The sequence below is a fragment of the Sebastes fasciatus genome, chromosome 8 (genome assembly GCF_043250625.1).
Source record: "Sebastes fasciatus isolate fSebFas1 chromosome 8, fSebFas1.pri, whole genome shotgun sequence".
Lineage (NCBI taxonomy): Eukaryota > Metazoa > Chordata > Actinopteri > Perciformes > Sebastidae > Sebastes > Sebastes fasciatus.
This window is the reverse complement of record NC_133802.1, coordinates 6,115,509-6,127,625: the sequence shown is the minus strand read 5'-3', so window position 1 is coordinate 6,127,625 and position 12,117 is coordinate 6,115,509. Positions and strand designations below refer to the sequence as shown.

Below are 12,117 nucleotides of genomic sequence, written 5' to 3'. Positions count from 1 at the left end.
AGCTGTCAGTGTGTCAGTGTGCTGACTCGACGATGACTTGCCCCAAACTTCATGTGATTATCATAAAGTGGGCATGTCTGTAAAGAGGAGACTTGTGACCAGCCGTCGGACAGTTGGATGAATTTCTGACATGTTAGAAATTTTGGTCGGCCTTCCGCAGGCTCTCGCACAGTTGAAGCGGAGTGACTCCCCAACGCCAGTGTCTTTTTTTTACTCTTTTTACACTTATCAGAGCGTAGCTATCAAGATAACAATGTAGGCTACAATTGATATAGCTAGTAAAACGTAGCTAGCTTACCTCCAATCCTCTCTGCAAAATGGACAAGCCATAATGTCCACGTCTTCCTGCCAACCAGAACGTCTGTCAGCGACCGACGGGCTGTTTTTTTATTCTATTTTGCATGTCCAGTGTGAGCACTCAGGTCGTGGCTGACAATCAGACCGTACAGTGTGAGCACATAAATCGTGAGCTTTGGCTTTACATCTCAAACGATCTAATCGTACAGTATGAGTAGGAATTACACAACAACATTTCTAAAATCGTACAGCGTATGTCCAGCTTAGCAGGGAAAACGCACCCAGGTTTGTTTACCTGAACCAAAAAGAATAGGTGGGAAAGCACCCTAAATGAAGCAGAGCATGTGATCTAGTTCAGGCAGTCGAATCAAGTCTGGTGTACACTTACATGTTGTACTCTTCTCATAAGCCATCGGTCCTCTGCCACACTGCTCACCTGAAAGCTATGCTGTCACCTGCTGCTGCTGCTAGACATATCCAGGAGGTGTTTAGTCCTGTGTAGCACATATACTAGTAGCAGGGGGAAACTGCTGTCCTATTGCTTGAGCACTTGAAGAAATAGATCTGTGTGATTGCATACAGCAGCAGAACCGGGGAAGGAAGGTTTTAGATGGTGTATCTTCACGTGCTCAGCTATGTGCTGTTGTGTTTTGCCCTTCAGACGTTGGTGGTACACTTCACCGTCCCCAGCCATTGCCTCCGTCCACCATGCACCAGAGCGGTCTGTCCAGCACTGACAGCGGCTCCGCCTACGGTCTGGCCTCCAACCGCCACGGCTTCTCCAGCTACTCCGACTCCTTTATGACCTCTGCAGCACCGAGCAACCATGTCAACCCTGTCAGCAACGGACTCTCCCCACAGGTAAGACCTGCCGGACTACGGTAACATTTATGCATGAGAATGTGTAACTTTAGCTTAGTGAAGATAGACAGAACTAAACATCAACCTCACCAGTGTTGGGCTGTCATTACTCTATTCCAAGTAATGCTCTCTTACGCTGACATTTTGCTGGGTCGGCTTGTTTGCTGTCTTGATGGGAGTTGGATGGGACGATCCATATCAGCGTCATCTCTGTGTGTTCAGTGGCCTGGGATGTGTTAGCTTTTGCACATGGGCTGGAGGTGGGGAGAGGTGGCTAGCCTCCACAAAAAGAGGAAGAATACACTTTTTTGGTAACTCCAAACTTATCTTATTCACACGTTGTATCCAGACACTGGTACCTCCCCAAATCCCCTGTTTTTTGAGGTGTTGAAGTGTTGAGGATGTGTGAATTTTGTGGCGTAGCTGAGGACTGGACTTCTGGTTGCCATTTATGGCCAGTTAATTGCTCCAAAGTGAAGAATCGTTGCTCGTTAAATCATGATGTTCCTACACATGTATTTAACATTAGATTCGTTGGGCGTCATTACGGAAAGTAATGAAAAAAGTTGTTACTTCTACTGTTAATTAATTAGTAAGATTTGTAAGATGTTGGGCCTCATGACTGGAATTACTGACCTGGGAGATTCATAGAGTTAGGGCGTATTCACACCCTCCTTGTTTAGTTCAGTTGAATCGAACCCTGGAGCGTTTACCCTCTTGGTGCGGTTCGTTTGGACAGGTGTGAACACAGCAATCGCCCTCGGGTGCAGTACCAAAACAAGCGAACCGAGACCTCCTTGAAGGGGTGGTCTCGGTTCGCTTCCAAACGAACTGCGGTACGGTTCGGTACTCTTCGTTTGTGGTGAGAACATAATCCGACCTCGATCCGACCCAACTGGAGAAAGCATTGCGACTTTTTGGATTAAACCAGCTCCGGTAGCAAGCAGCGCTGTGCATGTCCACCAGACACCAGACAATGTTACTACAAAAGAGCCTACGTTTGCCCTTGCTATTCACATCAGTATTAAACAGGTGTAACATCAGGCTGTGTTAAAGACCATGGGCATACCTGATGGATCTTCGGAGATATTTTCGGCCGATCTTCATGTCACAGTTTATGAGGGTTAATGCACGCCTTCTCCGTCCTCCATACGTCTTGATATGCGCCTTTGGCGACTCCAGTGCGTCAATACATTATTTTCCAGTCGCCTCATTCTCCAACTGTATCGTTTCCCTTGAGTGAAAATTGCTACGATGTAGCATGTGGTCCCTGATTCAGACCAGAGCAAACCAACTACAGGTGTGAAAACGCCCCTTAAAGGAAAAGCAACGTACCCGCGAGAACCCCTCAGTGCACCATAGGGCCGTGTGGCCATTTACTCAAGCCTTACAACCTGTCGACCAATTTCTGTGTTAGACATGATGTCACTGTACTTATAGATGATGTCAGAGAACAATACTTGATGAGTCCTCGTTTCGAATTTCTACAACGGAGGTGGTGAGCACAAAGTTGGTGTGACGCATAGATTCACAATAGTAGTACAGTATTTGTGCGACATGTAATGCTGTTATCCTGCTCCATCATCCCTTTCCAACCTGTATTGGGTATCACCTACAGTATATACCTACCTCACCTGTGTTGATGATCTCTCTCAGTTGATTACTGTATTTGTACTATGTTTGTGTGAACATGTATGACCGCAATAATAGTATTATTAATAGCATTTGAAGGTACTGTGTTTTCAAGTCATTAAGAAGATCAAACTGAATTTTAATTAGTAACTGCTGACTGCTTAACCCCTCCGGGTGAATTAGTACAATATTTTACAATTCATTTATTTCATTCCTGAGTCTGTGCTATTAACTACATTGTTCAACTCCATGGCTCCTAATGGATTCTGGCTTGAACTTTCAACCACAAAGATGTTCATTTGGAGAGAAAATCCTTTCCACTCTTCAGGGGGAAAAAGTAGAAAAGAAATAATCTCACCGACTAATGACTGATCATTAATTTCAGACAGCGTCTTTCATTTTGTAATTAACAGATGTTGCTGTCAATGCAGGCCGCTCTAATGAATTGTAGCTGATATCCAAGTACTATATCCTGTCGTCCTTCTGTTCACGCGTGTCATTTGGTTTGGTGCAAATGGCTGTACAGTATATGCTGTGTGAGGAACTAGATCCTTTGACTCAAATTAGATTGTCACTGGACCACATAAACCTGGGTGATAGAGCCCTTCGAACATACTGTAGTGATGGCAATTGACTTTCTGTTATTCGTGGTATTCCATTTCCATCGGTAGCCTATTCAATGGATCAATTTACAGATTTTAGGCAGTACATTTTTTAATCATATTTGCTCCAATCTCGCCTACTGCTGTTTTAACATTGTTTAAAAAGCAGACTGAAAACTTTCCTATTCTGTTGTGCATTTGATTAGTTTTCCTTCATTGTTTTCAAAGTGTATGTGGAAATAATTATCGGACAATTCTGCACCTCACGATTTACGCAGGGTTGCACAGTGGTGCAGCGGTTAGCACTGTCCGGCTTGGGACCCTTCTGTGTGGAGTTTGCATGTTCTCCCTGTGTTAACAAGGGTTTTCTCCGGGTTCTCCGGCTTCCTCCCACAGTCCAAAGACATGCAGGTTAGGTTCATTGTTGACTCTAATTGTGTCAGCCCTGTGAAAGTCTGGCGATCTGTCCAGGGTGTACCCCGCCTACATCCAATGTCAGCTGGGATCGGCTCCAGCCCCCCCGCGACCCCGAATGGGATAAGCGGTTACAGATAATGGATGGATCGATGGACGATTTATGTCCTATATGGTACAAAATGAGGGTGGTTCATTGAGGTAGATGGACATGTAGCACATCTCACTTCCATGCAGGACACTGGAATTAATGTCCTGTCACAAACCTCCAATTAATGTTTGTCTTTTTATTAACTATAACCGTGATCTTTGCCGAAACCTTAATCAAACTGTAGTTGCCATGCAAAGATATTAGAAAGTGATCCTTTTGGATGTAGAAAAAAATACATTGTCATTGAGCATAATCCAGGGCTTTTATAGAATCATCCAATATTGATGTCCTTGTCTGCCGACAGCGTTCTTTTTTTTGCTTGAAATGATAATGTCTGACTGCAGTGCCATGGATCTTCACTTTAAATCACCCATTGCTAGATGTTAACACAGCTTGTCTCATTCACAAAGAGTTGGCAGCAGAAATTCTGTGTCAATGTGTTTGTGTGTCCACACTAGAGGGAGGAGGGAGGGAGGGAGGGATTCCCTGTGTTATCCTGTCTTGGTCTCTTGAACAATAACCATTCCAAATGAGACTTTGTGTGCTCAGGGGGGATTGTTCTCTGTGGCAGAATAGACGACTGGCTCATATCAATACACATCACTGGCTGAAGAAGACGCAATTAGTCACAAACACCCCAAGCACTCCTACATATAATACAATATATTACATACATATTACTGATATAAATAAATAAAATAAACTCATTTAATATAAAAATGCACACTCCCTGGCCAATCAGAATTCTGTGCCAGTGCCCCCGAGAAAAATGTTGATTAATGTGGATGAGATAGAGGCAGCTGTACAGGTTGTTGTAGTCAACTTATTGATTGGTCCCAAACATAATTCGGCTAACATGCCATGATGTCATGGCATACATTCTGTGGTGGTCTTTTTTCCAAATAGTTTCTAAAAGACGAGGCTTTAACGCTACTAAAACAACTCTCCAAGTGTATTTTGTCCTAACAATGTTTGTTTTGCAATGATTTCAATAATTTAGTTACAAAATCAACATACAAGAAATTACATTTTTGTTTTAGAATATTTTTGACCGTTTACATATTGAATGTACATACTTGACCTTGGATTCTTTTTTTGTCATCTTATTTACATTGTTATTGATCTTATTTGTTATTACCTGAGTTTCACTTGATCATATTTCATTATAATAAAACTACTCCACTTGGAGTCAAAATTATACAATTTAGTTGTTTTTTATTGATTTCATAGTGTGCATAATGGTAGAATGTGATGATGCACAGGGTAAATGTCATGGCCAAAGGCTCCATTGTGTGCACATAGCCTCCTGTAGTTGAAATCAGTAGTGTTTTATAGCCAGATTCCCTTTCAAGAGGTAGAAAACCCATTTGGCACACTTTGGGTATCCAAGTGGCCAAATGAAGAGTCCACCTGGTCCTATACTTACTAAAACCTTTGTAGAATCTATGTGCTTTGTGTTATTTATATCTGCTTTGGCACAGTTAAGGAGTTGCTGAATGATTCAGTGGCATCTCTGTGCATGGCATCATTGCTATAATGGTGTTATCCACTGTCTAATCTAGAAAACATTTCAGGCGAGGATAAAAATGGAAATCTTTGCTTTGGTTCATCACAATTTACTCAGGCATGGTGACAATCACAATGTTACTTACACTGTGGATGAATTCTCTGAGGTCTTACCTATCCATAGAGAGCAAGATCATGCATATAGACCTGGTAGTTGTGGAGCTATTCTTGATTTATTTTGGGCATGTCTGTCTAGGTGAACCACACCTTCCAGCACCCCTATTGGGCTTAAGAGGTTAATGATATGTCGTCTTGGGTTGCAATATTTCTATGTATTATAATATGAATATATATAAGTCAGTTCAATCATCATATACAGTAGCTGAAATGATGCAGCGGAACAAGCACATGCCAGTTTATTTATACATGAGGCTGTCACACAGTGTGGAAAGGGGACAAAAAGAGAATTAAAATGTATAGCTGCTCTAAATGAAGCCGATGCTGTGAGCTACCTTTTATGAATAGATACGATCTTCACATTATAATTCTTCATATGTTTTTTCTAATTTCCTACTGTTTGATTTGTTTTAAATAGTAAAATCTGAATTTTAAATGGCTCCATCCTACTATACGGCATTCGGGTATATTTATGAGCTTAAGGCAAGACTGCTTTTACCGTCCACTGTTGTATGCTAGGACAGAGCACCGACATGTAAGTTGACTGTGGAAGGAATCCCGTCAAATTTAAATCAAAAACAGCTCCAGTAAATCCATTTGATTGAAATAGTATTCATTCTTGACATGAAATGCATCTGCAGTCAATGCTGCATGCATTCTGTGTTTATTGTCCTCTCCAGTCTATTCTGAACAGCTCCGAGTCTCAGCTGAAGCTTTTCCATTATGGGGTTCACTGCCGTTGACCCTTTCATCACGCTCCCAGGCATTTACATGAGATAACAATGTAGGATGAATTTCCTAAGATCCCACTTCAAAATTACAGGAAGACCGTATGCCGTACGTCTGACAGGCAATAATTCAATTTGAAACAGCCATATTGCATTTGGAATGTAATTCACACGCGCCATTTCTGCGCCTCCTCCTCTCAAATTGAATGGGAAAGAATTAGAGGCCGACTTTCATGTGGAGATGGAGTGTGCAGCCAATTCCAAGTCTTATTGACAGAAAGACAAAATGACAGTATGAAATTCCATCCCTGTGATGGCACCGCATGTGCAAATAGAACCATCGGAGTTGTTACAAGCCCCCCACCCCCCCACCCCACCCCACCCCGTCCTCTCCTCTAAGAAAGCCTGCAAAAATAAAGATTTTTTTTTTTAAACACACTTTTTGACAAATTCCCATAAATCTATTTTGCTTTAGAGCCCTCTAAGTGGTGAGCCGTTTTTTTTTTCTTTTTTTTTTTTCTCCTTCAGTCAGACAGTCAGTGGCGCTGGACCACTAATCCGTTTTTGTCAGGTCAGACAACTTAGTGATTTGCCACTGAAGATGAAACTATTACTTCCCACAGTGACCCCAACACATCAACACATCACACGAGTAAAGAAGGAACACATTTCTCCTCTTGAGTTCTCATTTCCTCTCCCGTTTGTTGTGAGAGGAAGATTTAGCCTGCTTTGGAATGGTGGAGTTCTCTGGCTCGCTATTTGATGTCGGGGTGTGAGAGAGAGAGAGAGAGAGAGAGAGAGAGAGAGAGAGAGAGAGCGGGCGAGTAAGGATAGAACAGAGTGGGTTTCAGTGTTGGGGGATCAGAGCTGCTTTGGTTCTCTAGCTTTGATCCATATCCCCAGGCCTGCCTGCCTGCCTCGCTAACTCAGGCCTCTGCCCGTGATTCCTGACAACTGTCGGCCTGAGATAAGGAGGTGGGGTGGGGGGGATGTGGGGGGCCTCTTATACACCACCCCCCCCCCCCCCCCCCCTCCTCCCGCCCCACCACCACCACCACTACCCCCCGCACACTGCACCACTATCACATACACTGCCATTAACATTAACAAGAACCTATTTTAAAAAAAAGTCAATGAGGAAATACGTTGAAGTATATATCCAAGAAAACAAATCTAAGCACCCCCCCACCCCCCCACCATACCTGTGCCCGTCCTCTCCTGCAGCCCCCCAGTTCACAGTGTGTTGACACGGCTGTCGGCACCTGAATGTCAATGAGTGCGGTGCCTAATATTAGTCTCAGCTGCTATTAAAATTTGCAGTACTAAGCCCTTTGACTGGGCACGCTGTCAACTGGCACGCTCCCATCAACAAATCAAAAAGGATGAGCACATATATTTACATCATTCCCATAATGAGGAATAGAGTGGGGGGGGGGGGGGGGTAAGGAGTGGGGGAGGGGGGGTGGTAGATGTTAATTAGAAATCGCCTGAAAAACAGATGCTGCTTCAGTTTGGCAAGAAGCAAAGGCAAGGAGCTTTATAGCAAATAAATAAATAAGAGACAAGACCTACTCAAGAAAGCTGCCAGAGAAGCAGAGGAATTTAAATCATACCCACTGATGGAATGTTTTTAGGATATATATTTTTTTCTTTATTTATCACTCAGAGTGTTCTCTCTCCTCTCCTCCTCCCTCGGTGGAAACTAAACAGAGCCCAGGGTGCTGTCTGACTGACTGAGTGGGTAGAAAAGTGTTAAGCCCCTTTAGTTCCTGTGGTTTGGATGAAATGTAGGCGTTGACTGGCTGCAGCGCACCGCAACCTGAAACTCACAGCTACTGTTTTATTTATGTGATCACTTTTTACAAACACTTGTACCATGACCACAGTGAATACTTGATTCTGATTGGCCCAAGGGTGTGCATTATTTTCAGATACCTTCACATCTCTGACATAGTGTCCCGCCCTGCGTTGAAAACCACTGATGCGTTCACATGAAGAAGAAATTCAGCTGAAATGGTAAAGAGCTGCAATTGGCTTCATAGATTTAGACTATAGGGATGCTAATTTTTAAAAAAAAATCTTAACCAATAACCGACCCTCGTTAACCGATTATTAACCGTTAACCGACAAGATTTGTGCCATGCAGGCAGCGGTGCGCCAGCTGCAGTGTAGGAGCACAACAGACAACTGAGTCCCCAGTTCACTGTCAGGAGAGCTACTGTTGCAGCCACGGTGCTGCGTTCACTGTTTCCAGTTCACTGTCAGGAGAGCTACTGTAGCAGCCACGGTGCTGCGTTCACTGTCTCCAGTTCACCGTCCGGGGGTATTAACTTAGCAGCCACGATGCTGCGTGTAGTGTCGCGGACATGCAGCCACTTTCTCAGATTGCCTCGTTTTTCAACCCAGTTTAGATGAAACCAGCTTCGATGAATTTACTGTTCATCAGACCACAAATGAGACAAGAATTAGCGCAACACACCGACTCTCTCTCACTCGCTCTCTTCTTCACCGTCTCCTTCTGGCGAGGCGGCCGTCTGGCTGCTGCTGCACCGAGGAGCTGCACCGTTGCACGCCGGCAACAGCGCACCGAAGGACGGATAGACATGTTGCAGAGGTCCGCCGTTTGAAATGCAGTTTCGGGACGTTGTGGAGGAGCACCGTCCACCAGCAACGGCTGCTCTCACCTCAGCTCCAGCACCGACACCGCACTGGGCTGCACTGAGATTCGTTTACTTCTCTAATGTGACTTTTCTCTGGTTTTTCGAGGCCAGCAAACCGCCAAAACGGCACCGGCTGTTTTCCGTTAATTTATCTCCAGCAGGAGGAGACGGTACAGAAGAGAACGAGTGAGAGAGACAGTCCATTTGTTGTGTTAATTCTGCCGGTGGGACACAAATGCCATTGAGAAAATAAACACAATAAACTAAGGTGGAGGAAACTAAAAAATAAAATGAAACCCTCAGTTAGCTAATGCAACAAGTTGGGCTAGGTAACTACAGCTAACTAGCTAACTAACTAGAATGACAAACTGACAGACGGATAAACAGCTCAGACTCAAACAAGCATGAGCTTGGAGGATGACGTCTGACCCGCAGCTTCTACTATAGTCATGCATCATATTTCCAGTTTACCAACAACCTTCTTTTTCAAACTTTCAGCACAAAATTAAGTTATTTATCAAAAAAAGAATTGTGTGAAAAACAGTGTGGTTAATCAACTTAGTCTGGAAATGACTCAAATAAATATGAAATATCATAGAAATGACAAAATAGACTGAAGGGGGGCTTTAAGGCATCAGAGGAAAGGACGCCAAACCAAACCATCAGGATTTCTCCTCCACAGCAAAACCATTAGGAATCATTCTTTGGAGATAAAAATAAACAGACAATATCTCACCCAAATGTCCTGTGATGTGCAGTAATGGCAACCAATAAGCACATCTCTCAAACCAACCAATGGCATCTCTTCACAGCCTTTTATAAGCCTGCCAAGTAAGCTGCACCAAACTGAACAAAGCCGGTACCACGAGGCTCTGTTTCCTGCGCTGGTGCAGGACCATAATGCCCATTTTACAGCTCTAATGATATTGTTGTATATTATACCTTGCTTCTGCGAGGTAAAGATATTGCAAAGCAAGTATTCCCTCCCCAACAAACAGATGCAGGCACGTTACTGTAGGTCTCTCCGCGATGCATTCAGGACCCAGCTGTCTGCCGTTTGCGGCAGCACTCTGCCTGTCAGCCTCCAGCTGAGAGCCATCTCTCTGTTTATTTACATGTCATTATGGGTGAGGAGGAGCTGATATTAACACTGTCAGCTTCCGTTTGACCTGACATCCCTCAGTAGGCCAGCTTCCCGCTGTTTGAGCAAACAGCTTCTGTCTGCTTCCATCCTTCTGACTCAAGCCCAATCATTAAAGGTTACCAGTTAGTTTGGGATAGTGGTAAAGGTGGTGCCGGAGGAAAATGCAGTGGGTGATGTTGGTGAGAGGGAGGCGGTGTAAATAGGCTCAGTGCAAGGCCTTGCAAGAGTGGGAGCGTTTAGATGCACACTGTTCCACACTCCACATTAGGAAAAAAGCCCACATGTGTATGTAATGGTAACCTGGAAAATTGTGTATGAGCAGTTACTGAATTTGAGGCATTCAGTGAAACATTTTTCAACAATGGTTGAGTCTGTTCATTTTAAGAACTGAATATCAATATCTGCAAAATAACAATTAAAAAAAATAATAAAACAAAAAAACAACAACACAAAAACGAGACAAAGACTTCCTTTGTTATTTAGTTAATTTGACTGTAATATTCAAATAAAGGTCTAATAAAAGCCAAGGTCAAAAAGACTGAGGGGCACTTACACTATGTAATAGATGTAATAGATGTAATGATACATTTCCACTGCACTAATTCCATCAGTACAACAATATGGAATCTGGAGGCTGCCACTGGAATAATTATAAACTCTTACCATATTTAATTATAATCAGACAATAAATTGACCAATTAAAAGAAAGCTATTACAATTTAAATAACATATTTTACAACTCAAATAATTAAAAAATTGAATTGCAAAATACATTTTAAAAATGGTTTTAACCTTCTGAGGCCCACAGTAGACCGTTTTTTGTCATTATTAGGGGGATACAGGGGGTCTTTAGGGGGAGATAGCAGGTCAACAGTAGATGTCACATAGAAGTGGTGTACATCATCTGAAAGCTGAGAACCTGAGGATTAAGATGCTGCTCAGCACTGTGTATCAAGTTGTTCTAGTCATAAATCAGAAATAAACATTAATTCATTCATTAATTATTTAGAGGTCTAGAGGTCACCACATGTCATTTTATACAGTGTCATTGGATCCACAAGAGCCTCAGCTTTGCAGTGATACCCGATCTATGTAATTCCAAGACTGTAGAAATATTCAAACACACCATTTTAGTATAGGCGAAAATAACACATTTATACTGAATGAAAAACACTGCATGTTTTTTGCCCAAAACTATGTCATTGTCAAAAAGTAGGCATGTCTGTGAAGGGGAGACTCGTGGGTACCCATAGAACCAATTTTCATTCACATATCTTGAGGTCAGAGGTCAAGGGACCCCTTTGAAAATGGCCATGCCAGTTTTTCCTCGCCAAAATTTAGCCCAACTTTGGAGCGTTACTTAGCTCCCTTCTTGACATGGTAGCATACCATGGTTGGTACCAATGGATTCCTTAGGTTTAGGTCTTCACCCTAGCCCTAAAGCTGAACCTACTAAAGCCTCTGAAAGACATTAAAGCCAGTTGGGATCACCGCCATCCTACGGGTCACAGGGGGTTAATTCAACACGTGTCTGCCGTTTCATAGTTCATTTGTTTCCTGCTTTAACATTTACTGTTTCAATTTCATGAACACTTCATGTAAAGACAGCTTTCTTAAATTTAAAGATGTGTAAGCTGCCTAAACATTGATAGAAGTCCAACCCAGGAGAAGAAGCAGGAGCTCTGATTGGCCAACTTTTTGTTATTGCCCTGAGCCTGGCCAATCAGAACTCCTCTAATGCTCTGTGAGTTGAACTTCATTTAATTAAATTAATCACATTAAAATTGAATACTTTTTTAGTCAATCTTATTTTATTTATTTATTTTTTTTTACTTTGAGTTTTAAAATGCATCACTGAAGCGCAAATGGATTTAGTTATATTATGATAGATAGCCTTTTAAATTGATTAATTTGTTAGCTGATCAAATTTGGTAAAACATTATAA

At 42.6% G+C, this 12,117-nt stretch overlaps 1 protein-coding gene across 11 annotated transcripts in view; it reads left to right on the top strand.

Annotated features, from left to right (window-relative positions):
- LOC141772209 (paired box protein Pax-7-like) overlaps positions 1-12,117 on the top strand; it is a 69,393-nt gene that overhangs the window by 43,338 nt on the left and 13,938 nt on the right. For all 11 annotated transcript variants that reach the window (XM_074642979.1, XM_074642977.1, XM_074642978.1 and 8 more), the window contains one exon: positions 959-1,158. In XM_074642979.1, the coding sequence (XP_074499080.1) occupies positions 959-1,158 (200 nt within the window). The remainder of the gene's footprint in view (positions 1-958; positions 1,159-12,117) is intronic.